Source organism: Corvus moneduloides, chromosome 19, assembly GCF_009650955.1.
Source record: "Corvus moneduloides isolate bCorMon1 chromosome 19, bCorMon1.pri, whole genome shotgun sequence".
Classification (NCBI taxonomy): Eukaryota; Metazoa; Chordata; class Aves; order Passeriformes; family Corvidae; genus Corvus; species Corvus moneduloides.
The window spans coordinates 358993-385275 of NC_045494.1; the positions used below are offsets into that span (position 1 = coordinate 358993).

The 26283-nt window shown below is 52.3% G+C and overlaps 4 protein-coding genes and 1 long non-coding RNA gene across 5 annotated transcripts in view; 3 read left to right on the plus strand and 2 right to left on the minus strand.

The window, feature by feature from the left end:
• ASPSCR1 (ASPSCR1 tether for SLC2A4, UBX domain containing) overlaps nucleotides 1-177 on the minus strand; it is a 40348-nt gene extending 40171 nt beyond the window's left edge. Inside the window, exon 1 of the mRNA XM_032128667.1 lies at nucleotides 64-177. Within this exon, the coding sequence (XP_031984558.1) occupies nucleotides 64-162 (99 nt within the window). The 5' untranslated portion in view covers nucleotides 163-177. The remainder of the gene's footprint in view (nucleotides 1-63) is intronic.
• Nucleotides 178-1087: 910 nt separating this feature from the next.
• On the minus strand, nucleotides 1088-5621 carry LOC116453365. The gene is made up of 2 exons (XR_004243792.1): nucleotides 4919-5621; nucleotides 1088-2174 (listed from the first exon to the last, which is right to left on the minus strand). It is a non-coding gene; the product is annotated as an uncharacterized LOC116453365 (long non-coding RNA).
• A 663-nt stretch (nucleotides 5622-6284) lies between these two features.
• On the plus strand, nucleotides 6285-13116 carry NOTUM (notum, palmitoleoyl-protein carboxylesterase). The gene is made up of 11 exons (XM_032128666.1): nucleotides 6285-6610; nucleotides 6939-6991; nucleotides 7143-7238; nucleotides 7791-7851; nucleotides 8720-8778; nucleotides 9796-9898; nucleotides 10643-10834; nucleotides 11170-11270; nucleotides 11369-11516; nucleotides 11769-11816; nucleotides 11927-13116. The coding sequence occupies exons 1-11, from the start codon at nucleotides 6300-6302 to the stop codon at nucleotides 12231-12233; spliced, it is 1479 nt and encodes a 492-aa protein (XP_031984557.1). The 5' UTR covers nucleotides 6285-6299; the 3' UTR covers nucleotides 12234-13116.
• Nucleotides 13117-13287: 171 nt separating this feature from the next.
• MYADML2 (myeloid associated differentiation marker like 2) lies at nucleotides 13288-18246 on the plus strand. Its single transcript, XM_032128682.1, has one exon. It carries the CDS (start codon nucleotides 16047-16049, stop codon nucleotides 16950-16952), a length of 906 nt encoding a protein of 301 aa, XP_031984573.1. The 5' UTR covers nucleotides 13288-16046; the 3' UTR covers nucleotides 16953-18246.
• A 3038-nt stretch (nucleotides 18247-21284) lies between these two features.
• Nucleotides 21285-24296, plus strand: PYCR1 (pyrroline-5-carboxylate reductase 1). Its single transcript, XM_032128694.1, has 7 exons — nucleotides 21285-21443; nucleotides 21554-21624; nucleotides 21720-21899; nucleotides 22343-22564; nucleotides 23027-23119; nucleotides 23504-23667; nucleotides 23766-24296. Exons 1-7 carry the CDS (start codon nucleotides 21377-21379, stop codon nucleotides 23914-23916), a joined length of 948 nt encoding a protein of 315 aa, XP_031984585.1. The 5' UTR covers nucleotides 21285-21376; the 3' UTR covers nucleotides 23917-24296.
• Nucleotides 24297-26283: the final 1987 nt, after the last annotated feature.

Sequence of the window (26283 nt, forward strand, 5' to 3'; positions counted from 1 at the left end):
TCACAGCCAGCCCGCGGCCCTGCCACCATCTTCCCCTCACCCCCCACCCCGCCGCGGACCCACCTGGAGCAGGACCGTGCCGGGCCCCACCCGCACCGTGACCCGCCGCCCGCTGGGCGCCAGCACCGACACCGCAGCGCCTCCCCCACCCGCCGCCGCCATCTTCCGCTGCCGTGCCAGCCCCGCACGGTCGGGGCGGAGTCGGCCCGGGGCCGTCCTGCTGCGGGCCCGCCCCGGCCCGGCGGCTGCGGAAGCGAGCTGTTGCGGGCGAGTCCCGGCCTGGCGGAGCCGGCCCGCGGCGGGACGGGCAGGCGGCTCTGAGGCCGGGGCGGAGCGGTCCGCCCGCGGCGGGTGCGGTTTCCTGGGCGCGAGGGGGGGCTGGCGGCAGCAGCGGCCCTTGGACAGGGCATACGGTGGGCGGCTCGGGCTGCTCCCCCGGCACTGGGCGGGGGCGACCCCCGGCCCTGCCCGCTGGGCCGGGGTGGGGGCGGCTCCGGAGCCGCCGTCGTCTCGCAGCTCCGCGGGGAGCGGGAGGGGGAGCAGTCACGCGTCCCGCTGTGCCTGACTGCGCTTGTGTTGTCCCTTGGGTTTCCGATGTCGGCATCAGTCACCTCCTCCAGGGAAATAAAACATTTTCTCGTTGAACCGGGATCCTGCCCGGCAGCGCAGGCGGGGACCCCGAACCGAGGGCCGGCCGGCCCGGGCATCCCCAGGCAGCGCTGGTGGCCAGAAATCCCTTGGGCTGGTGGATCCCTGTCTCTCTCCTGAGCAGTGATACCGAAAATCCCTGCGCGTACTGGGAAGGTTCTTCTGGGCCAAATAGCAGCCCTGGCGAACCCCGCATTTCACAGGGGAGCGGGGCGCATCCTGGCGCCTTCTCAGTGCCTCAGGAGCGTCCAGGCAGTGTCACAATCGGGGCGCCGTTGGTCAGACAAAGCACAGCATCCTGCTGCCCCTGAAAGCCATTTCTTCTGGCAAAAAGAGAAAAAAGTTGACTTGGAACCTCGCGGTCAGTGCTGCAAACTCAGCTGGTCAGGAGAGATGGCTGCAGCCAAGGAACCGAAATTATCGTACATTTCACAACACACAATTTCCCAGAGACTTTATTTCATTTATGGGTTTCCTCTTCAGTCTCAGCACAGCCTCTGCATCAAAGGCGCTCTCAGATTCGATGACAGTCTGTTTAGTTTGCTATCATAAAAACAAAACAAAACAACCCACCAAAAAAAAAAAAACAAACCCCAAAACTTTTAGTTTGAGTAACCACTGGAATTTATTTAGCCTAAGTTGTAACCACACGCCAGATACTTTCTCTTTTCTCTACTTCTTCTATATTTATCCTATATGTTAAGCTTAAGTCTCCACTTCTACCCCCAGCACCCACAAAAATGTCTGGTTTGCTTGTCTTAAAAAGGAAAAAGATCCTTTCAAGGAAAGACACTTTCATAGAAGATTACACTTGCTTGTGTTTACCATATCAGCAGCGTGAGAGAAGGGATGAAAATGAGAATTTTAATGATGGAGAGACATCCCCTTGCTTATGCATGTGGATTCGTAAGTCCACCCAACACCGTAACTGTTCAGTGAGATGTAGAGATAGTAATAAAGGATGTCCAGGTGAATAATGTTTAAAACAATGCTTTAAAATGTCTTTACGTGTTGTTCATTCCATTGGGCAGTATCATTGCCATCATATTTATAGAGCTACAGTGTTCAGGATATACAGTTCCCAACCTTTTCAAATTCCTTTTGCTGTAAATATACATGGAGAGGTGTAAGGACTTAAGGGCAAGATTTTCTGAAAGCTGACACACTTTCGTCTAAAATAGGGTGCAACAAATATCTATGATATTCAAGTACTTCTTAGTCTTTAAAATAGGGAGAGATCCAAAGCTCTGCAACTATCTCACACATAATGAAGATATCCCATTCTTCCACTAATTAATACTTTTTTCTGGAGGAGAAGAAGCAATTAAGATGCCTTTGTTAACTGCAGTGACTATCCCCCTGCTCAGGCAGAGCAGCCATTCCAATTTGAAAGACACATTTTGAGTTTCATAGTCCAAAATTGGTCTCATTTCTGGATGGGTGTAGCTCCTATTTGATGTCTGAAGCAGGCAGCTGTTTCCTTTTTTGCATCTGGAAGTGACACTTCCCTTAAAGAAACGTTGTTCCTGTTAAAAAGACACCAATGTAATTTGATCTGAACATTTCCAAATTGTGGGATTAGAAGTGATTCTGGTTGTTAATGGTATGGCATAATCACAAAGTTGCACGGAGGTGAAGGGTCACATTTCATACCCAGAGCCACTTCTAATCTCAAACATTTATCTGAAATTAGAAGCATCAGGAGAGAAAAGGGGGAGGTGACTACAACCTGGAGTCCATTAAAGTGCCACAAAGAAAGAGTAACCATTTGGGAATGGCTGAAAACACCCTTATATCAGATTTCTGCTCTGACCAGAGCTTCATCTGGAAATTGGTCAGTTAGTCAGTTAGTGCAAAGTCTGAAGCAGTAAGTCCTGAGCCCTGTCAGGCTGGAGGATGCCTGCAAATCTACCAGGTGAGCCCCAGCCAAACATCCTCCAAAAATTTGTCATAAATTGCATTTCTTTGGTAATTACAGTGAACATGCTGCAGAATGATCTTCCCTAATCCCACTTTTCAGGCAGCTGATGCTTTGCATTCAATACATAGCCCTGGCACTGTCTGCATCTGCATTGTCACAGGCATACAGGGAATAACTCATATTTGCTTCTTCATAACGCAGCAAAACCTCACCTGCTTTTATTTTTTTCTTTCTTCTTTCAAAATTAATAGGAAATTAGCTGTGAACATCTAGAAATATGTAGTAATGAGCTCCAAAATATGATGCAGAACAAGCCACTTATCACAGTAACAATGATTCTGGAGTGTTTCCTGCTGCCTGTAGCAACATCACTGACCACAGAGTGTCCTGGGGATGTTCAAGAGGTGGTTCCTACCCGAGCATCACTCAGCACATGACATCTGTACTCAGGCTTTAAGAGGGCTCTGCTGCTCTCCTGGAGTTCTTTACAACCCCTGGCCTCGGGGTCAGAGGAGGCAGCAGTAGCATGACTGTGTAAAAGCAGGATTCTGTCGGTGAGTGGTGCTGTATGGGGTAACTTACACCACACACATACTTCTGATCAACACAAGACCCAAGCAATGAGCCAGGGAGCTTGGTCTGAGCCAGGACTGCAGAGTGGCTCAAATAAGGAATGAGAGGTGGCTGTGAAGGGGAACCATACCTGTGGTACGAGTCCTTACACAGGACCCAGGTGTAACCCTCTTGGTTCCTGGGTTTCCTTGGGAAACATCTAAAGGGCAAGTGCTGGGACTGCCTTAGTCCTGGCAGGGTACGAGGGAATTCAGAACTGTCTCATAAGCTTTTGTATAGGATAGTCCAATATACTGAACATATCTTGGGACATAGTGGAGCACATTATGCAGGACATTTCACTTTCAAAGGTATTAAATGGAAACTGTATCTCCCTTAACATTATTTCCAATCACTACAAGTCTCTTGCTTGCCTCCTACATACCTCCTTCCTACCAATAAAAATGCCAAATCTCCAGTGCTTGGAGCAGGACTCCAATTCTTTCCGCTTTCTCTGAGCTTCTTTTTGTACTGAGGCCAATCTATTCAATGTAGGGAGGGTCTTATCAAAAGATTAAAACTCAGTGAACCTCTCCTGCTGAAGTATTACAAAATTCTCCAAAATCTGTGTCACTTCGATGTTCACTCAAGTTCAGTACGTCAAGGAGTTGAACGGTACCAGATTTAAATGTTTAGAAGTTAGAAAGGCTGTTATACCAGACCTACAGCCTTACATTCTTCCTCATAGCCCCTTGCTCGGCCATGACAAGTAATACAACATTTTACTGAACTTTGGAAGCGTAGTAGGAGTGCTCTGAATGAACCCTCCCCTGAGTGACCTGAACCAGAGGTCAGAAAGCTGAAGAGGGCTCAGTAAAGCCAAGCCAGGCAAAACTTAAAGTTCTTTGCTTCACTTCTTAGGACAAAGATCTGCAACTTTAACATGCATTCCTCTCTGCCATAAGGTTCCTCCCTGGTGCATCAGAATTGGTTGCCCCTTATTGCAGCCAGCTGGTTACCAAGCAAGGCATTACAGAGTGCAGGAACTCAGCCCTCCATGGAGAGAAAGAGCAGGGACACCAGGAGGAAGGCAAGCCTGGCAATGGGAGGCACGGCAGCTTTACTGTGAAGGATGGAGTTCAGCAATCTTACCCCTCCTGTTTTCTTGCTATACCTAGTGGACTATGAGGTCCTGAAGTTGTTTATGCCAAATCTTCCAGGGATCCTGGAACACTCTGAGGACTTTCTGCTTCAGACTTTGCACTAACTGAGCCAGTTTCCAGATGAAGCTCTGCTCAGGCCAACTGATGAGTTCCTTAACTTGTTGTAACTAGTCTCAGTGATCCATTGCTTGGACCTGGCACGGACAGTGAGGAAGGGAGGTTTAGGCCAGTGTACAGAAAGATACAATGATGCAGAAATGTGCTGGGACCAAAAACCTGTCAGGGAGTGCATATCGTGCACTTGAGGAGGTGCACAGTCAATTGAGTAGCTTTTCTTGGCTTCAAAGATACTGTTGTCAGTATTAGCACTTAAATATAACATTTGGAGGTAAAAATCTGAGTGAGAACAGAGCAAGAACTGAGAGTACGTAAGAGTAACTGAAAGATAAAAAACCCAACATGGCAAGCAAACCAAAACCACATGCTACGTGTGTAGGAAACATAGAGCTGAGTCTACATTCAGAAAGTCCAAACACAGTAAGGTAAAAAATGTAGTTGCAGCAGTTGGACAGCCCTAATTCCAGCTTGACAAAAAAACCTTCCACGTGCTATTTTAAGATTATACTCTTTTCACCTTTTCTGATCCCAGATAGATTATACTTCCCAGTTAAGACAGTCTTCCTGCTCCTTTCTGGAAGGCTGTCGAGGAGTGTGAGTTGTCCTATTTCGTATTTAAATGAAGTATTCAAAGCGTAGCATTTTCTCTGTTTTTTCCCCGGTTTTTAACTCCGAGGTCTGCGATAAGGCCATTTCCAAGGAATTTCCCCTCTCTCAGATGACCGGCACTCTGGTGACAACACGGCTTTTTCTCCAGGATTTTTCTTGCAATTCCTGGAAACGTCCGGGCCCCGTGGGAGAGCGGCCGGCGGTAAACCTCGCGAGCTGCCGAGAGCAACAGGGCGAAGCCTCTACGGCGCGGAGGCTTCGACCCCCGGGAAAGCCGCGCCAGCGGCTGGGGGCAGCAAGGGGGCCGGAACCCCCGCCTCCGGCCTGCCGTGACTCCGGCACGCCCGGGGCCTCCACGTCCCCTCCTGTTCCCGGCAGCAGCATCCTCCGGCCGGGGACGACCCGCCGCCGGCCCCGGTCAGCCGCGGAAGCTAATCAGACCGAACGCCGATGTCTGGGACCAAACGACCGCTTCCCGCTGCGCTCTGGGGGCCAGGGCCAGGCCGGAGTCCGGCACCGCGGGCCATCCCCCGGCCAGCGTGGGGGATCCCGCACAAGAGCGATCGGGGGGCGCGGCGCCGAGCTGCGCCGGTGAAGCGGCGGTGGCACGTCCCGGGGCGGGGCGGGCAGTGCCGCCCACGCGGAGCCGGGGAGGAGCTGCCGTCGGGGCTGTGGGGGGAGAGGGGCGGGACGGGGGGCGCGGCGCGGGCCTGGGGCGCCGCCACGGGGGCTGCCACGTGCGGAGCCTCGCGCTCGGGCGGCCCGACCGCCCCCCCGACCCCGGAGAGAGGCCGCCCCGGGCCCCCCGCCGCCCTGCGGGCGAGGCTGTCGGGCGCCGCCGCCACCGCCGCGGCCCCGGCGCCGGCAGGGGCGGCGATGGCGTCGCCGTCGAGCGCGGGGCGCGCCCCGACGGAGCGGCCCACCGTGCCGGTGTGGCGCGGCGCAGACCCCCCGCTCCCTCCGCCTCGCTCCGAGGGGGCGGAGGGCAGGGCAGGGCGGGGGCTGGCCGGCTGCTGCCCCACGCGGCGCCCGGGCTGGCGGCGCCCCCGGCGCGCTCCCCGCGCACTCCGTGCCCCTCTGTCATGCTCGCCGCCTGGGAGCGGGTGGTGGGCTCCTGTGCCGGCAGCCGCGCCACCGAGCCCGCGCCGCCGGCGCTACCCTCTCCGCCCGCCGCCGACCCCCGTCCCCGCGGGTGGCGCGGCGGGGCGCGGCGGAGCGCGGGCGGCGCTGCCCGCCGCCGGGGACTGGCTGCTGCCGCCGCGGCGAGCGGCGGGTGGCGGCGGGCGGCGATGGGCACGGCAGCGGTGCACCTCCTGCTGCTGTTGGGGCTGCTGCACGCCGGGCCCGGCGGCGAGGGCAGGAAGGGCTGGCGGCGGCGAGGCCCGGCGGTCCGCGAGCGCGGCGAGGCGGCGGCGGCGGCAGCCGAGAGTTTCCCGCTGGACTTCACCGCCGTGGAGGGCAACATGGACAGCTTCATGGCGCAGATCAAGAGCCTGGCGCAGTCGCTGTACCCCTGCTCGGCCCAGGCACTGCCGCACGACCTGCGCCTGCACCTCCTGCACAACGCCTCGGTCACCTGCAACGACGGCAGCCCGGCCGGGTGAGTCCCCGCGCCGCGCCGGCCCCTCCAGGCGCCCCGGGGCTGCCCCGCGCGGCCGCCGCCGTTCCCCGCGGCCCCGGCCCCGAGGGCTGCGGCGCCACCGCGCGGCGGCGCGTGGCACCGGCGGCGACAGGTGCAGCGAGCGCCTCCCGGGCGGCGGCCCCGGCGTTTCCCCGGGCGGACGCGAGCGGCGCCGCCGCCAGAGCCGCCGCCCCTGCCCGCCGCCCGTCGCCTCGGCGTGGTCCCGGCGCCCCGGCCCGACTGGCTCCAGAGCCTTGCGGCCGGGCCCGGCTCCCGCTTAGGCATTGCCCCTTGTCTGTGCCCGCAGCTACTACCTGAAGGAGTCCAAAGGCAGTCGGCGGTGGCTGCTGTTCCTGGAAGGTGAGCGCCGGCGCCCCCGACTTCCGCAACGGCGGCCACGAGCGGGGCGGCGACCCGAGGCTGCCCTCGGTGCCCCGGCCCCTGCGGGCCGCCGTCCCTCGCCCGCGAGCCCCCGGCCCTTCGGGGCGGCTGACCCCTGTCCTCTCGCCAGGAGGGTGGTACTGCTTCAACAGGGAGAACTGCGACACCCGCTACGACACCATGCGGCGGCTGATGAGCTCCCGGGAGTGGCCCGCGACCCGCGTGGGTAAGTCGTCCCCTCCACCCCGTTGGGCAACCCCGAGGGACTGGGACCGGGCTGAGGTAGCGCCCGCTGTCACCACCGCCCTGGAAGGTGCCTGGTTGCTGCCCCGTGAAGATCCCGTGCCGCGGGCACGGGCAGGCGTTTGGGTGCACAGGCATCGCCGGGAATGGGTGCTGCTCTCTTCGCTCTCTTCTCACGCTGCAGCCTCCTAGGCAGCCAAACCTCCGTCACTCACACAGATCATCTAATTGAGTATATTGGAATTTACCTGCTAGGATTTGTATTCTGGGGAGGTACTTAAATAGGCATCACAGGTCTCTTCTGTACTACAAGAAGCTTCTAGACAGGCTTCATCTGTAGCACGAATCAAATTCTTAATGTCAAATCTGCCTAAGGGCAAATTTAGAAATGTTCCTTCCACTTCCCTTGCCAATGTTTTTCATCATGGATGTTTGTTTTCTGTGTGGTCAGAGGTCTTGCATGAGGCTCCCACGATTCCTCTGAAATCACAGACTGTCATCTGTATGTTTCTTGTTTCTTTGTGCCCATCTGCAGGAACTGGAATCCTGTCCTCTCAGCCAGAAGAAAATCCCCACTGGTGGAATGCAAACATGGTGTAAGGAGGGACAACGGAGGGAAATAGCTTTATACTTAAACAGCATCTCCTGCCTTTTAGGCTAGCAAGAGTGCTGCAGAGACAAGTTAAGACTAATACTTGGAAAAGGAAATTGTGTGTTTCCTCATTTGCTGCAGTTCAACTCTCTAATATGTAGGGCTGACAAGGTCCAGAGAAACTTAAGTTCAATCTCCTTGGAGTTTTGGGGTGATCTAATGGAGAAAAACTGGGGATACCTTAGAGAGCCTTCTCAAACAGCTGCAGTGCTGAATCCGTCATGAGCGGTGGGCTGATAGTGTGTTACGCATCTGACAATTTGAGAAGAATGTGGAGCAGCTCTCCTAGTTCAAAGAAGAGAAATGAGAGAGACTAGTTTATATATGCATCTACACAGAAGGGATGTTAATTTATCTTCTGCAAGACAGAGACATGAGAAGTTAATTCCTGCAAAAACCTCCAATGGTTGCAGTCAGCATTTACACTGCACTGACTAGATTCTTCTCATTTTCCATGTGAAAAACTGAAGCACAGAGAGTTGCCCTGTGACAGGGCATCCACTGTGTTGGCAGAATAGCTGAGAGCAAAGTCGTGGTTCATCATTCCATCCACTGAGCTTAGTGCTTCAATTAGATTGATAAAAGACACGTTATTTATTGATTTAATTCAGTAAAACTACCAGTGTTCAGGAGAAAATTCAAGACAGTTATAGTTGTCACTTGGTGTGCAGGAAGGTAAGTTGTCAAATTGGACAGAAACTCTTCCCTTTTCCCCTTCCCAGGATTTTATTTTCTTCCAGCTAGGTGACCCCATCCTCACCCTGTTGTGCGTGTCAGAGGCACAGCCGGACTCACACAGCTCTCTCTTACAGATTCATCCCATATTGCTCAAGTGATGTTTGGAGTGGTGCCTCTTCCAAGTCTGAGAAAAGTGAGTGTTGCTGATGGGCCGTTGCTGCCCCAGACATCACACATTAAAGGATGTGGCCAGACTTCTGTGAAACCACGTGGACGAGAAACAGGCTTTTTCTTGCTGAAGGGCAGGAAAGAATATCAAGCTACTTCCAGATAAAACATCCTGATCTCTTTAGCTCAGGCTGTTTTGACATAGTTCAGAGCCACTGCTTGCAGAGATGTTACACTGATGCAGTATGTAAGGATTAGAGGAACAAAATTCCTTTTAGATGAATCTCCAGGTTCCAGCACGCAGCAAATTAATTGCTGTAGCTGAGAGACCATGGACTGTTGCATGTAACTTTTGCATGGCTGACCTGAGAGGCAGGACTGTGAATTTAGTGTCAGACTTTTATCAGAAGGATGTTTTGCCTTAGGCAGGAGCCATCATGTGTCAAGCTAAAGCTGTCTGCAGGTTTCTTTGGGAAACAGCATAATTCATCTTAATACATGCTGCATTACCATCAGATGTCATTCTGGTGGTGTCACAGTAAGGGACCTTTTCACCTCATCCCAGCTCCTTGGAGCTGTTCCTTTGGAGCAGTTACACACCAGCAACCACGGTGATGCCAAGGAAGCAGTGTCTGTGTATGCGTAACATCTTGTGAAGCATTGCTTCTCTGAATTGGCTTGATGAATTGGGAAAACGGGGAAGCAGTAAGTTGGAACTGAGGTTCCAGGTGGTAGGAAGATGTGTGTTCCTCCAGTACCTTCCTTCTTGTTTTCCTTTTCCAAGTTTACTCATTTCTAAGCACTGTCATAGGAAGGTGCTTGTGTAATTGAGTATTCGATTCACTCTGTTCTCTTTCAGGGCAGCACATTTTGTATGGGGTGGGGGAGAACCTCTTGTTAGGTGTATTTGGTATAGGTGGATAAAATGAGCCTGAGTTTAGATTCGTAATCCCTTTGGAAGGTTCTTAAACATTTTTGGAGAGGAAGTAAAAGTCTGAGCCTGGACAGGAAGGAATTTTTTTGACACTGAGCTGTCTTCCAGATGAATATGCCTTCATGGGAGCACTGATCATACAGGAGGTTATAAAGGAGCTGGTGGGAAAAGGTCTGAGCACTGCGAAAGTGTTGCTGCTAGCGGGGAGCAGGTAGGTATCCACAAGATTCCGTTTGGTGAAGAGAGCTTTCCACAGCAGAAAGCTGTTAAGGGAGGAGGTCTCAGCAGTTCCTGAAACATTTCTTCTAGGAGTACAGTAACACTAACACAGCAAACCCTGTATCTCTGGTCAGTTTTCTCCTGTAAGTGGTCAACAGAGGATGATACAATATTACTTCATCAGCTTCTGGTCCACTTAAGAGAAAACTGAGAAAATGATAACAAAGCTTTGCGTTCTTCTGTGCATCAAGAATGCTGGTTCCTGTTGGCCGACATCATAAGACACACACCTCCTGTGAATTGTTTCAGGACACCAAAATAAAAACCAAACTTGTCTCACACAGGTGCTCTGGATCATCCTGTGTTGCACAAAGCTCTGGTACACTCAGTGTATATTACATGGGAGCGTAATAGAGAAGTTGCAAGGAGTGAATTTGTCTCACTTCAGATGCTTTTAGTTTCTGAGCTGCCAACCCCCTTGGAAATGATACAGAGCACATGTATCTCCCAGGAAAGAGAGTAACAACAGGACTTTACTTCTGAGCTACCAGATTATTACTCAGCACTAGCTTTATTTCTGAGTTTTGCAAAGCCAGGAAATAATGTGGTGTCTACCAAGTTTGTGGTGAATGGTTGGATAGCTCTTTTGTGGGTAGATGAAGGTCTTTATAGCATGTCAGTGCTGAAGAAGGTTCAGTGTTACAGTGTTCATGCAGTGTTGATGTTGTTGTTGCAGTGCTGGAGGGACAGGAGTGCTCCTGAATGTGGATCGAGTGGCAGAGCAGCTGGAGGAGATGGGTTATCAAGGGATTCAGGTTCGAGGCTTGGCAGACTCTGGATGGTTCCTAGATAACAAACAGTATCGCAGAACCGACTGTATTGATACCATAACATGTGCTCCAACAGAAGCCATTAGAAGAGGAATAAGGTACAGTCAGATGCTCTAAAGTACACTACTTTAAGAGGTTAGAGTGTGGAAAAGATCTCCTCCTCCTCTGTGTTCCTTCACTTTGATACTTAAGGAGTATTGTCTACATCAGTGGTTTTTCAAGTATTTTATTGGAAAAGACAATAATGGAAAGTCTAGATGTGCGAAAGAACATGTACAGTTGTAGATGCTCTAAAATGTGTTGATGGGACAGTGCTGCTGTGAGAGCTGTTCTGTCAGTTGAAATTCTAATCGGAACAGAAACTAGGATATGGAGAGGATACATTGTTAGGATTGCCCTGTGCCTCCCATTCTGTTATTGCTTTGTCTTCTAGATATTGGAATGGCATTGTTCCTGAACGCTGTAAACTGCAGTTTAAAGAGGGAGAGGAATGGAATTGCTTTTTTGGATATAAGATTTACCCCACTCTTCGATGTAAGTACCAAAGGAGAGAGATCAAATGGACTTAGGGTTTCCTCTGTATCTGTAACTAACTTGGAGCAATCCCTTTTCTGAAATTTTTGTCTTTCTAGGCCCAGTCTTTGTTGTCCAGTGGCTCTTCGATGAGGCCCAGCTTACTGTAGACAACGTACACCTAACTGGCCAGCCTGTTCAGGAAGGGCAGTGGCTCTACATCCAGAATTTGGGTAGAGAGCTGAGAAACACCTTGAAGGATGTGACGTAAGTGTTTCATTGAGAAAAACCTGTCTCATTTGTTTCCAAGAGACATTCTTATCTAGTGTCCTAGTGTTCTCAGACCTCTGCTGAAAAAGGAGTGTTGTAAATTTGGTGACTGTTAGTTCATCTACATCAAGAATCTTGCCTTTTTCATTTTTGTGCAAAATTCCACCCTCTCCCTAGTCTGGAAGGTTTGATTCAGTGGGATTTACTTTGTCCTTCAAGACATATCCACGTTTCTGTTTTTTCCTTTAGAGCGAGCTTTGCTCCTGCCTGTTTGTCCCACGAGATCATCACACGCAAGTAAGTGCTTGTGCAGATCCTGTGAGAGGTGAACGGGGATGCAGCTTGGGAATGAACCTGTCCTGGCAGCCGGACCCCTCTAATGTGATCTGTATGGTTTGTCTTTTCAGTCACTGGACTGACATCCAGGTGAAGGGGACATCATTACCCCGTGCCCTGCACTGTTGGGATCGGAGCCTCCATGAGAGCAACAAAAATGGGAAGGCTCCTCTGAAAGGCTGCCCAATTCACCTGATTGACAGCTGTCCATGGCCTCACTGCAACCCCTCGTGCCCCACAATCAGGGACCAGTTCACAGGGCAGGAGATGAATGTGATCCAGTTCCTCATGCACATGGGTTTCGATGTTCAGAAGATGGCACAGCAGCAGGGCCTGGAGCCCAGTAAACTCCTGGGGATGCTCAGCAGTGGTAACTAGGGAGGGCTCATCAGAGGGGCAGAGATTAGATCAGGAGGGGAGAGAGAGACTCTCAGCCCTTCTCCCAAACTTTCTAATCTTCTTCCTTAACGTTTCTGCAGGCAGATGCATGCTCATACCCATGCACACTCACACCTGTGCACTCACATGCTCCCACACTCTTGCACGCTTATGGTGTGTCAAGAACAGAAAGAAAAAAAAACAAAAAACCAGGCAAGCAGCAATTTCTTGCTTACACTGTTTGGCTGGAACTTGTTCCCTCCAAACTCCTGGGCTAAGTTTCAGCCGGTCACATCCTCTTCCTGTGTTACACAAGGCAGTCGGATACAGGGAGTAGCAAAGCAAAGCCATAAATAGCAGCAATGAGAACCTTCCCCAGATCTGGGACATCTTCCCTTGCCATGAATTTTACATCATAGACTCATTACAAGTGGTGAAAAAAGCAAGCACTGGATTTCTTCTGTCCAACTAGAAGTGAAGAAATGATTACATTACTTCCTGGAGGTTAGCATCTCATGCTGAGTCACAATATACAGACCCAGGACATGTGCTAGGGATGGACACTCTTGTACTCAATTTATTCATATTATTTTATAAAATGACTTTTTTATTACTTTTTTAAACTAAGCAAGAAATATAAATGATATTGTAACATATTTTTTTTTAATAACGAAGAAACCTCTTGGTACTTTGGCAACGTGGACATATTTATTTTAATATGTAAAATGCTATTTATAAGGGCTGACCAGAGAACTATACCTATGTCTTTGTAAAGTTGTATATGCTGCTCATTTGAATGGGTTATCCTGATGGTCACTTGTGCCTGGGAAAGGGCTAAGGGTGGTGTTGACGTTTTGTATTCATTAGATTTCTGTGTTCCCATTGCAGTGTTCCTTGTCATTGTTTCTCTGATGAAGAGGTTGTAATATAAGGTTTAAGTACAGAGACTTTCACCCAGCACCTGATGTTTGCAGACTTTCACAGCATTTTTGGCTTGCCTGTGATTCCCCAGGTTGTCCAGGGCATTGCGTTGTAAGGTGGAGGGAGATCTGGTTTTGCTGCAAAGGCCTCTCTTCCAGTGAAGGAAATGTTTGATCAAAGCATCAGAAGCATTTGGAGCAGAAAAGGCAGAGAACATAAGACAAGCACCAACATATTTCTCTTCTAGTCACTTGGGAACACACCCACCTCAGCAGAGAGAATCCCCTTTGATAGTAGTGGGAGGAGAACAAGGGAGGGATTGAGAATGCATAACTGAGGCTGGAGAGGAGACCGTTCCTTGGGTGGGAGCATGTGGGTGGCTGGAGCAGAGCTTCACCCTGCAGCACAGTGTGGGGGTGTGGGGAGACCTGCACAAGGAGCACAGCTGCACATCCCTACTGCACGAGGTCCTGGGACCAACTGTGTGTGCCTGCAGTTGTGTACATGGTTACACAGCATATAGGCCACAGAGAATTTGGGCCTGATTTTAGAAAAATTCCCTGTACTTTCAAGACAGACCTTGCCAGGTTAGAACAGTGGTGCTGCTTGTGAGATCCTTGTTTGGGTAAGTAAACTGTAGCCCTTTGGTTCCTTTTCGGGCAGGACCACACACAGACCACCACAATCATCTGTCTTCCTGTGCATGATGGGATTAACACAGATTGAAGATAAAGAAAAACTACAGAGAAAATGACTGGTGCTCCCAGTGAAACTGAAGAACAGGAAAATGTCAGTGCAGTTTCCCTATGATCAGTTCAGAAATTACTGATATCCTCTATATTTTAATGACTTGGATATAAAAGTAGAATTGTCCTGATTATGTTTTTCATCTCTTTTCTGCCGTGCAGAAGCCAGTGACAAAAGCGCAAGACTGGAAGAATTCAGTGCCATGTGTTTGTATTCTGTGATCTTTTGACTAGATGAGGTTCTTTATTTCTGAGGGAAAAGTGGCCGTGGTCTGTCTGGTGCACTGCTCCGCCAGTGTGATTTTGGGGACCTTTGCCCTCTGCCAGCACTGACTGGTGCTGAGGGCTCTTCAGAGGGGCACCACTTCCCATGGGAAAGCAGAAGCTGAGCAGCAGGACCAGCTCTGCCTTGAGCCCCGGTGTCACTGCTGGGGTGATGTGTCCTCAGGTAGGCCATGACATGGGGTGTCCCTGTGCTTTCTCCTGGTCCCTGGGCAGAGGGGAAGTGATGCACCAGAAAGTGCCACAATACAGAAAGTGACCCACTGCCAATGAGCCCTGCTAGAAGTGAAGGATTAATAGAGAGTCAGGAAAGGCAAGATTTCAGGATGAGAACCTGTTCACCTGGAGTTCCTCAGCTGTCCTGCTGCATTTCCTGGTTATTGTGATGTTAATTGTGCAACTTCCACCCCAAATGAATGCAGGCTTTTGTACTTTTAGCACCAGAGGCCTTTCTAAGGAAAATGGAAAGTACTTGAGATGAATGAAAGAGACACTGAGGTTACAAGATGGTGACAAAGCTGAAGGTAGGCACGTTTTATCGTTTTATCGTTACAGCCAAAAATTTGTACTGTCCTCATGTGAGCCATTCCATCAGTAATTTTTTCTGCTTCCAAACTGGGATGACCACTGCAGGTGAGGAGTCAGCAATGCTGCTTGTGGGGTAAGGGAGGAATTTTTCTACTATGTTGTGGTGGAAACATTCACCCAGTCCCATTCTGAAACTACATCAGCAATTTTGTCTGGGGCTTTTGGAGATAGAATTAAGACACTTGTGGGGAGAGGTGAAGTCTGGGGAGCACTGTGTACCAGGAATGGCTCATTGTGAAAGCTTTGATCTCACAGGAGGGAGGGTTTGACACTATTTATTGAAATCTGTGTTCCAAAACAGAGCTAAGAATATCAAAGCAATTTTTTAAAAAACAATTGTATTTGGTTGTTGCATTCAGAGATACAAGAAAAACTGATTTCCACATAAATTTAAAAGAGAGACAGGGAAGAGTTTAAGGAAATGTTGAGGACGGGTGCTGTAAACCTTCACAGCCACAAGCTGTCACACAAAGTACAGCAGGTAAATGTATCACTGCTCCAGATCAACTGCAGCAAAGTGAGTCAGCTTTTATTCAGCCTCTGGCCTAAATCCTTTCTTTTATAGGGTTTGTGCTGCCTTTGGGCTTGTGCCCCCTCTCAGGGGCTCTTGGGTCTGCAGAACTGAGCTCTTGTTCCTGCAGCACGGCCGTATCACAGCCCACTGCCACAGCCAGCCACCTCCCCTCAGCGCAGGGGGTTGTGTGGAGAACGGCAGCATTCCAGTGACCCCAGAGTTTCTAAAAGAACAGCAGAAGGATAATCAAGAGCCTTTGATGGAGCTCGCAGCTTCAGTGTTAAATAACACCCGCTCCCAACAGCTGAGTGGGGGCAGGACTCATTCCAGAACTATTAATAAAACCCCTATTTATACTCCAGGTTCCTGTGAACGGTGCAGCATAAAGCTACAGCTGCGGAGCGAAAATGGAATAAATGTCAGCCTCCAGGGAAAGCACCATCCTACGGGAAAGGAGACAGCCAAAGGACAGCACAGAGGCAGGTTTCAGACCTGAGGAAGCAGAGAGCGAACAGCAGCACCCTGAGCTTACAGCCAGTGGGCAGAGCCAGCCAGTCACCTCCCTGCAGCCGCAGGTCTGTGCAGAGAGCTGCCAGAGATGCAGCGTCAGAGGCAGCTCCCACTGATGCCGGCAGAGACCAGCGAGATTTGAGCTGCCACTCCACTGAGCTGGGACCAGGTGTGCCTCAGGGCAAAGGTGCAAGAGCCAGAAAGGACATTTGAGAAGGCATTGAGTGCATTGTCTGCTGGACCGGAAAGATAATGGAGAGCACGGGAGGGCCATATCTGAACACAGCTGCTGTGACTTCCCCTGTAGGAATAGCTCGATTGCTGCAGATGACCTTCGGATGTACCACATTCAGCCTGGTTGCCCACCAAGGGGGGTTCAGTGCCGCATATGGCACCTTCTGCATGTTTGTCTGGACCTTCTGCTTTGCCATCACTGTGTTCATCATCACCTGTGAGTTCACACACCTGCACAGCTGCCTGAGTCTCTCCTGGGGAAACTTTACTGCTGCTTTTGCCATGCTTGCCACACTCATGTCCATCACAGCTGCAGTGATCTACCCGCTCTACTTCGTCCAGGTGGGCTGTTACCCCATCGGCTGTGAGGTGAGAGATTTCCGCATTGCAGCCAGCGTCTTTGCGGGCCTTCTGTTTGTCGCGTATGCCACTGAGGTGTTCTTAACCAGGGCAAAACCAGGACAAGTCACCAGCTACATGGCTACTATCTCTGGGCTCTTGAAAATCGTTCAGGCCTTTGTGGCCTGCATCATCTTTGGGGCACTGGTGAACGACAGCCAATATGGTAAATACGTGGCGACACAGTGGTGTGTGGCTGTCTACAGCTTTTGCTTTGTGGTGACAGTGGTGGTAGTGGCCTTCAGTGTCACAGGTAAGACTGCCTTGCTGTGGTTCCCATTTGAGCGTTCTGTGGTCATCTACACCTTTGGGGCTGTGCTGCTCTACATGAGTGCTGCGGTCATCTGGCCAGTGTTCTGCTTTGACAGCAAGTATGGCTCCCCACGACGCCCTGGCCTCTGCGCCAAGGGGAAGTGCCCCTGGGACAGCCAGCTGGTGATTGCCATCTTCACCTATGTCAACCTGCTGCTCTATGTCTTGGACCTGGCATACTCCCAGCGCATCCGCTTTGTCTCACACCTCTGAATTGTGGGTTGGCCTCTGTGGAGGCATCCCAGTGCTGTGAACCACTGAAGATGCAGAGGGATGGGGCAAGGGGCAGGGAGGTGCTGGGCAGGCATGCGCACAGCACCAACATCAAGGTGAGGACTGACTACACTAAAAAATTAATGACCTGGAGCAGGTGGGCTGCAGCCGATGCAAAGCACAGCCCAACTCCCCCATGGTTCTGCTTCACCTTCCTTCCTGGTGCCAGCACAAAGGAATGACACAGCTCTACATGCATCTGCAGACAGCAGGAATGCTTGTAGCCATAGCAGTGAGGCTGCTGGCTAGCAGGTTATTGAGCCAAATATTAGGAAAGACACCAAGGATTTTGAAACTGTTAACCAGTGCTTAATGGTAACCAAGTGACTACTCAGGAAGTGGAAAAGTTAAAAGCTGCATGAAGGAACACCAGAAGATGAAAATCAATCCCTCGGAGTTTGGGTTACTTTGGGCTGTGTGGTGAGATGTGGAATGCCTGCAAGTGTGGGCAGTTCGGTCTGGGTGTTTCTGAGAAGAACATCATAGCCATAACAGTATTTTGAAGGTTACCAGTCTTTCCCCTTCATCTCCTTTGCTGTCTAGCACGGAAAAGGAATATCCTCAAGTGTACACCTTGGAGGAGGCCTAGGATATTCCTATTTAGCAAAAACTGAGTCACTACAGAAATGAAAATTTGTAAAGTTGGGGCTCTACTGCTGAGAATCAGGTTGCAGAGCAGAGCCAACCTGCAAAGTGACTGTGTGTGACCTGCCATGCTCACTTGAGCAGCACAGAAAGTAGCTTGGCACATGCTCTGTCTTGATTAATGGGCCACCATTTCTTTACACTGGTGTCAAGGGTTTTTTTCTGGAGGCTTGAAGATCTGAGGGAGTGTGAAAGGGGAGGCAGAGACTAATTGATCTCACGGTGCTGCACAAGAGACCAAACCAGGCAGGGAGGGGGCATGGACAAGACGGGACATGACAGAAGTTGCACACAGTACCCCAGAGCAGCTCAGGCGCAGGATTCCTGAGCACTCTGCATCACCAAGTAGCCGAATGTCTCAGACGCATCCCTGACTAAACATCCACTTTGAAGTTCCACACTTCTCAGCTCAGATTTCAGGCTCCATAGAAATCTTCATTTGTTCCAGGGAGAAGCCAGAGTGTCCAAGTGCTTGTGCAGCTCATGCAGACTTGAGTACTTTGATTAAAATCTCCAGTAGCTGCCTGTCAGAATCAAGATTTATTTTTTATCCAAAATAAAATAAAGCTGAATGGCAGATGTACGCTTACATCTCCTGAGATGTGTGTGCTGTCACCCTCCTCTCCACACTTTCATTGCAGCAGACGCAGCCCTTTCTGCATGAAGGCAGAGCTCACTTTATTTTGATGTACAAAGCCTGAACACAGACCCAAAAAAGTACAGACACAAGACAGCAAGACATCTGAGTGGATTCTTTGCAACAGAATGACTCAGGAATAAGGAAGGAATCTTACTTTTCATCAGTGCTTTGTGTGGGGTTTGAAAACCAAAGGGAAAACTTGTTGGGACAGATTATGTTGAATAATTCTGAGCAAGGACCAGCCCTTAGCAGTGGGGAGCATTAGCCAGGAAATGGGACAAGAATTGGGATCCAGCACAAAGGAACAGCCTTCCAAGGGGGTTTTCTCTTCTGCGAGTTCCAGTGAAGGGCAGGAAATCTGGAAGATGTGGTCCAACAGGAGGCTGGTAGGGCAAGACCCAAGGCTATCCCGCCATCAATATAAACCAGGAGCTTTATTTCTTGCCACCCAAACAAATTACGGGTTGTACAAGTACAAAATGCTGACTTGGAAAAGGAAATCAACTTTTGTTGGAGGAGTCAATTTACAAAGAGCCACTGCATACAAAGGGACCTTGAGCATTTATGATGTATTCCTCTTAAAACCACCAATGTGGATAAATTAAGCTGTGTCACACTTGAAAATTACTTTTTTGTTGTTATTACAGATCACTAAAACCAAACAGGTGCCTGTGAAGCACCATGGCTTTTGTTATAAAATTCAATCCAATGAGCCCAGGAACATGGCGTGAGGAAAGTCCTTCCTGCAGGCTCTGGTGTGGCTCTGGGAGGCTGGGAGGACTGGGGAAGGGGGTCAGCAGAGGCAGGAGCACACAAGCACGGGGGTGCTTGTCCCCCAGGATGACACTGCCAGTCACTCAGGCAGTGGCAGCTGTTGGAAAGCTCCTTGGCTGATAGCATATGGCTGAGCCAGGCACTGCTGGCTTCCTGCTGGGAAGATTTTGCACCAAGTAGGAGCAAGAGCAGAAACATGGTAAAATCTGCCACTGCCATGAGTTGATGCATCTTACACTGAGCCAGGGACAAAGGGCCAGAGAGAAACCAGTACCTGGGAAACAATGAGGGCAAAACTGAGTGCCTTCACAATAAGGGGAAAGCAAATTCAACATGGAAATCATGATCCCACTGACTGGAAGAGTGGAAACACAAGTCATTGCCAAGAACAGTGTGTTCAGATTTAGCTTTCTCATCTGCCAGCCAAAGACTGAGCAAAAAATGTGAACATGGTCAAAATGGCAAAAAAAGATTGTGTGGACAACAATCCTCTCTTTTAGGAGAAAAAAAAAATTTAAAAAAAAATCAAAACCTCATGCTTCAGTGGTTAAAACACTCCCCAACCATTGGAAACTATGAGATTGCCCAATCCAGGACAGAGAACATCTAATATCTGCTCAGCAGGATTTACCAAACAGCTCTGTCATGATTCAGTTCACCAAACCCCCTTCATTTCCAGAGTGTATTGACCCCTTTAATAAATAGATGATGATCAAGTAGCTCACCATGAACCAGGTTTCCCCAGTCGCCAACCATTCCCAACCTTTTTTGGTAAACTAATGTTAGGATGTATGTGTGTTCCTTAATTACGGACTTGTGGCTGCAGCCAGTCTAGACAGCACCCAGAGGATTCCAGCCTGGCTAGATTAAAATCTGAATCGTTAATGGGTTGGGTTTGGTTTTTCCCTTCTCTTTTGGAAGCCTGAGGTTTGGTATCCCCAAAAGACAGCATTTAGGAACATTTATCAACAAAAAAACCCCACTGAGATTTATTTCTGTCAATAAAGGAGCAAGAAAAAAGTAAAAATGAAACCAGTGAGGTAATATGATATTTAGGAAAAAAAGCACTGCCTGCTGCCTGGGTTTTACAGGAACACACCACACCGGCCCGGTCTCTCCACAGCCCAGGGCCGCAAGGCTCTGATGGAGGCCACCCTCGGTCCTCGGGGCACGGCGGGAGGCCGCACTGCGCCTGGGCCCGGATGGGAATCGGGCGACGGAAACTCCCTCCCCGTTCACGTGCAGGGAAATCCCTCGGGAAACCTACGGGCAATCCCAAAGCACGAGGTACCGCCGCTCTGGGACCAGCGGCCGCTGGGCCGCTCTCCGCAAGACCGCTCCCCGCAGGACCGGCAGGGTCGCGTATGGGCCCGCCCAGGGAGGCGGGACTGCGCACCGGAGCGTCCCGGGCCGGCCGAGGCGGAGAAGTGGCGGGGAGGAGACCCGAGCAGAGCCAGCACACGGGGACCAAGAGTCTCTTCTGGCGCCCGCTGCGCCCTGGCCCCGCGGGGGTCCCGCTCTCCGCGGGGAGGGTGGCCGGGGGTGACCGGGCTCACGGAGGGCGGTGCTGGCGCGGCAACGCCAGCAAGCGGCTGTCGGCGCTGCCCGGCCCGGCCCGGCCCGCTCCGCTCCCGCTCTGCCCCGCCCCGCTCCCGTCCCGCTCCCGGCCCGCTCCCGTCCCGCCCCGCCCGCTCCCGTCCCGCTCCCGGCCCGGCCCGGCCCGGCCCGCCCCGCTCCCGTCCCGCCCCGCCCCGCCCCGCTCCCGTCCCGCTCCCGCTCCTGGCCCGGCCCGGCCCGGCCCGGCCCGCCCCGCTCCCGCCCCGCTCCCGCCCGACTCTCCCACAGGGCTCCGCCGGGAGCACAGCGCCGCCTGGCGGCGTAAGGCGGGGTGGGGCGGGCCGGGCCGGGAGCGGGGCGGGGCGGGGCGGGAGTGGGCCGGGCCGGGAGCGGGGCGGGGCGGGAGCGGGGCGGGGCGGGGCGGGGCGGGCTGGGCCGGGCCGGGAGCGGGGCGGGGCGGGGCGGGGCGGCCGACGGCTCCCGACTGCTCCCGTCGGCCCCGCAGGCGGCGAATGATGCAACACTCAGGGTCGGTTGCCCCAATAGCTGGCGAGGGCTGCGCCATTGTCCCCGCCCCCGGGCGCTGAGTGGTCGGAGGGCCGGCGCTGCCCCGTCCCACCGCCCGCCGATTGGCTGCGCGCCGACGTCCCCCGCGCCGCCTCGCCTCCGTGCGGGCGCGGCCACGTGGACGGCGGCGGGTCCGGGTCCGGTCTGGGTCTGGGTCTGGTGGGGCCGCACGGCACGGGCCATGAGCGTGGGGTTCATCGGCGCGGGGCAGCTTGCCTTCGCCCTGGCCCGCGGCTTCACGGCGGCAGGTGGGCGCGGGGCAGTTCGCCTTCGCCCTGGCCCGGGGGCTTCATGGGGTTAGGTGGGCACGGGGCGGGTGTTGCCGATCCCTCGGGCTCACACGCTGTGTCGTTCGCAGGGGTCCTGGCTGCGCACAAGATCACGGCGAGCTCCCCGGACACTGACCTGCCGACCGTGAGCGGGCTGCGGGTGAGTGCGGCCGGGTAGCGAGGGCCGGGTGGCGGCGCTCCCCTCCCGGACCGCCCCGGGCCTGAGCGGTCCCGTTTCTCTCCAAACCGCTGCAGAAAATGGGAGTGAACTTCACGGTGAGCAACAAGGACACGGTGAAGAGCAGCGATGTCCTCTTCCTGGCCGTGAAGCCACCCATCATCCCCTTCATCCTGGAGGAGGTGGGCCCCGACATCGAGGCCCGGCACATCGTGGTCTCCTGCGCGGCCGGCGTCACCATCAGCTCTATCGAGAAGGTGAGAGGAGACCGGGCCGTGCAAGGCCGGCCATGAGCTGCTTCCACTCCTCTGGCCCCCAGGAGCCGATGCAAGGAACAGATGTTACTTGTGCTACTCAGGACTAAAGTCACGCAGCAGCAGCAGCCAACTTGTTGTTTTCAGTCACCTTTGCTGTCTTCATCAGAAAATGCTATTAGAGGTTTTATCCAGCTCTTTCCTCACATGAGTTGCTGTCCGATAATGTTTCTCTCAACAGCAGTGGGTCATCTGCCCTGAATTTCTGCAGATCTTATGCTAAGTGTCTGCAGGAGCTGTTTTGGAGATCTGTGGGTTGATCTGGGATTGAGGCCTTTGGGATACTGTTTCCTGGACAGTCCATTGATGAAAAATATGCACTAAAGCTCATTTTTCTCCCTTCTTTCTTTTTTTACTTTCTATCTCCAATGATTTTCTGCCCTAAGAAACTCTCTACCTTCTGCCCCACACCAAAAGTGATCAGGTGCATGACCAACACCCCTGTGATTGTCCGGGAAGGTGCTACGGTCTATGCCACTGGAACTCATGCGGATGTGGAAGATGGGAAGCTCTTGGAACAACTGATGGCCAGTGTGGGCTTCTGCACTGAGGTGGAAGAGGATCTCATTGATGCTGTAACGGGACTCAGTGGCAGTGGCCCTGCGTATGTACGTGCTATTTCCTCAGCTAGTGGCAGTCTTGGGGAGAGCAGTTGGCTTTGCCTGCCATAAAGTCTGTGCAACTTCAGCTTGTCATTTTTTGTTTTTCCTATCACCCACATTTGCAATGGGATATGTAGTCCATGTGTCCAGTTTGGGACAGCATGTAAATTTTGTTACCAGTCAGATGAGTCTGAAGTCCATAGCCAGCGTGCGGTGTCCACATGTCCATGTTGCAAAACTTGGGCCTGCAGTTTGCATGATGCAGAAGCAGAATTTCTCCCATTCCCCCCACTCCAGAGCTGGAACTAGTGGGAGGGAAGCCTGGCATGGCATCCATGCAGTAAAGGGGGAGGCTTTTGTCAAGTCCATAAGAGTCACAGCACGATCCTGAAGCCCTGGATTCTCTCCTCCCTGAGACTTACCAGTCCTGGAGCAGAGTCTTTCAGTCACCTTCCTCTCTGGTCTCAGGCATTCACTGCCCTGGATGCTCTTGCGGATGGAGGAGTAAAGATGGGCCTTCCCCGGAGGCTGGCAGTTCGACTTGGAGCACAGGCTTTGCTGGTCAGTATTACCTCCTTCATAACAAATCTGAGTCTGTGCTTGCTCTGTGCAGAGGAATCTTCACATCACAGTTTGAAATTATCTTGGTCCTCTCACAGAATCTACTTTAAAGAACATGTTTGGTTTGACTGCACACAGGTTCCTGGTGGGGGCTGTAGGAAGTAGCTACAGCAATCTGCTGGCACTCGTGGTGGTGTGGGAGCTGGGGCCTGGGAAACTCTGCTCCTTTGCAGGCTTCATCGGCTCTGGAAAGTGTTTTGGCAGCGTGCAGGAGCCTAGGTTTGCCTGCTGTGAATGTTGGTGCTGCTCTGTGCAGTGGAGAACAGGAGTGTGTGACAGTGGCTTCCTCAGCCAGAGCTCTGGCAGGTGTTTTCCTTGCTACAGGGTGCTGCCAAAATGCTGTTAGAATCTGAGCAGCATCCCGGTCAGCTGAAGGACAATGTCTGCTCGCCCGGGGGAGCCACTATCCATGCCCTGCACTTCCTGGAGAGTGGTGGCTTTCGCTCACTCCTCATCAATGCTGTGGAGGCTTCCTGTATCCGGACAAGGTGGGCACCTAGGAAGTCCTAAAAAGCTTGCAAAACTTGTCCCCCAACCTCCCCATCTTCTTTTTTCTATGTCTGCCTCTCCTACTACCCCATTGTAGGGAGCTGCAGCATTTGGCAGACCAAGAGAAGATTTCCCCGGCAGCCATAAAGAAAACTTTGCTGGACAAGGTGAAGCTGGAGTCTCCCTCTCTGTCTGTGGCATCTGCTAGCAAAGTTAGTCTGTTCACCCACAAGAGCAAGAAGAACTGACCGGACTACTGTATTCTGGCAGTGCTGAATATCAGTGTCCTGGTTGCGGCCAGGACAGGGTTAATTTTTGCAGTAGCCAGGAATGGCACAGCCAGGACCCTGGTTATTCTATACATCATGTACATGGGCAAAGGCTAGGGGGAGAAGTTGAGAGGGGAGGGTTTGTGGCAGGGGAGAGGGGCTGAAGAGGGATGGGGAGAAGGAGTCCTTTCTGGTTGGTTGCATGAAATGAGCGGTGGGGGTAACATTATGTTACGCGTGGTGAGCAATCATGTATGAATCATTCACGTCTCGTCTACACTCTTTTTAATATTGTTGCTGTTATTATTTGTTTTCTTATCTCATTACTGTTTCCAGTAAATTGTTTGTATCGCAAACCATGATCTTTACCTTTTGTGCCTCCAGTTCTCCTCTCCAGCCTGCCACAGGGGGAGAGGGACAGGAGGGGAGTGAGTGAGCAGTGTGTGGTTTTGAGTATTTCAGTGGGAACACTAATATGAGGAATACCATTCCTAAGCCACAACCGTTAGTGTCCTCTGTGTTATTTCTCTTCTGTCTAAGGAAAAGCATTCACTCTGAATGTTGGTGTCCCCTGTACCAGGCTTGTGGCTTACAACAGCTGTGGGGCAGTGCTGTAGCAGAGGGTCTTTAACCTGTAGTGGGGTTGGTGTGAGCTGTCCCTGGCACTGCTGTTTTCTTGGGCTGGGGAGATAGTCTCATCAGAGCTTTGTCAAGGAAATCATTTGTCCAGAAGAAGAATTTGGGTACTTCCAGGACTCAAGCAGTGTTTGTGTGCCCCATGCAGAAAATTTTTTAAAGATGTTTCAGAACTTTTTGTTTCAAAGGTTTGATCCCCTCTGGCCCTATCTTGCATCTGCTGTCAGACCTTATGTCCTGCCACTGTTGTTATTAGCTAGAGCAGATGCTGCCACACAAACACCATGCTGCGTGGTACATCAGGGGCTGGGCCCAAAGTCACTTCTTGGAATGGACCCAATGCCTCTGCCTGATCTCCCACCACTTTGAGAGACATATGGCGTGAACAGTGGACCATGCTCCTTTTCTCTCCAGCGGCCACCCCTTCTCTCTGCTCAGTCTGGTTTGGGGAACCATGGCCTCTCACTGCCCCTCCTTTACTGCTGGCCTTGCTTGGGTGGTTTGGCAGCTGGAGGGGTAGTGAGTGTTTACATTTCCTTCTGTCTCTGAGGTGCTGGTGACGGTAAAGCATTTTTAGTGTTAGGCTTTTGGCTGCTAGCAAGGTATGACCCTATAAGTGTGACAGATGGTTACTCCTCTTCCCTCTTTACATAAAAAACTGCTTCTCTGATGAGAGCTGTGGCTAATCCCAGCTATTTTGACTGGGTGTATCTCTTGCCACTGGCAGTGGCCACTAGGTCAGGAGTCCTTGGGTGCCATATGTTCCTCCCTTTCCTGCTCAGGATCTGTAATACCTGCACAGCAGACAGGCCAAGCTGGAAGTCAGACAGATGAAGTACTGGCTGACACAAAAATGCAAGGTAGTGTTGTAGAAAGAGTTCCCACTTGGCTGAAAAAGTGGGATGCAGAATGAATGGATGCCTGAGATTGAGCCCTTCTGCAGGGAGATGTAGAGGTTGCCCCTGGGTACTCCCAGAGAGACAGAGCTATAGATTAACTTCCTAGGTGGTTATAGACCTGTAACTGAGCTGGCCACCACAGCAGATGGAAACCAGCCTATCGGGGGCTACAAGGGCCCTGGAAGGCTTGTGGTCACATCGCCTGTGCACAGAGCAGAGAGCAGTAGTGCTGCTGCTGGATCCGAGCCTAGCTAAGCTCCTTCTGCTCTGCTACGGAGCATGGTTTCTCCTTAACCCGTCTGCCCATTTTATTGTGGCACCTTCCACTTGCCCCTCACCCTTCTCTGGTATGCTCATCTTGTCCTCCCTGCTTTGCCTGTAGCATGGCAGCAAACACAGTAGGCACCAGTGTGTGTGTCATGGACCCGGAGTTGTAGCAAAACGGGTGGGAAGATACCTCGAGCGAGCCCGGCTGCTTTCCCAGTGACCTGGGAAAGCAGCGCTTCAGAGCAGGGTAGCGGCCCCGGCCCTAACGCTGCAGCCAGGGCTCGCCGCACACGGCCCCCTGCCGAGAGAGCCGCGGCAGGGCCTGCGCTGTCGGAGCCGGCGGCTCGGAGGGACTGCGGATGCAGCTCCAAGGGTGCTAAGGACCCCACGGGTGCGGGCTGAGGGACCGCGCGCTCTGAAACGCGCAATGTGCACCGGGGAGACCCGCAGGAGGCCGAAGACTGCTGCCAGAGATGGCGGGAACCGATCCGCGGCCGACCCAGTACTTTGGTGGAGCGGCAGCGCTCGCTCCGGGACGGGAACT

Excerpts from the sequence above, each read along its gene's own strand:
- NOTUM (XM_032128666.1), top strand. The coding sequence starts at position 6,300 with ATGGGCACGGCAGCGGTGCACCTCCTGCTGCTGTTGGGGCTGCTGCAC. Across the intron at positions 9,899-10,642 it reads TTGCTGCTAGCGGGGAGCAG|TGCTGGAGGGACAGGAGTGC; the intron begins GTAGGTATCCAC and ends TTGTTGTTGCAG. Across the intron at positions 11,817-11,926 it reads CACGAGATCATCACACGCAA|TCACTGGACTGACATCCAGG; the intron begins GTAAGTGCTTGT and ends TTGTCTTTTCAG.
- MYADML2 (XM_032128682.1), top strand. The coding sequence starts at position 16,047 with ATGGAGAGCACGGGAGGGCCATATCTGAACACAGCTGCTGTGACTTCC.
- PYCR1 (XM_032128694.1), top strand. The coding sequence starts at position 21,377 with ATGAGCGTGGGGTTCATCGGCGCGGGGCAGCTTGCCTTCGCCCTGGCC. Across the intron at positions 21,444-21,553 it reads CCGCGGCTTCACGGCGGCAG|GGGTCCTGGCTGCGCACAAG; the intron begins GTGGGCGCGGGG and ends TGTCGTTCGCAG. Across the intron at positions 22,565-23,026 it reads GTGGCAGTGGCCCTGCGTAT|GCATTCACTGCCCTGGATGC; the intron begins GTACGTGCTATT and ends CTCTGGTCTCAG.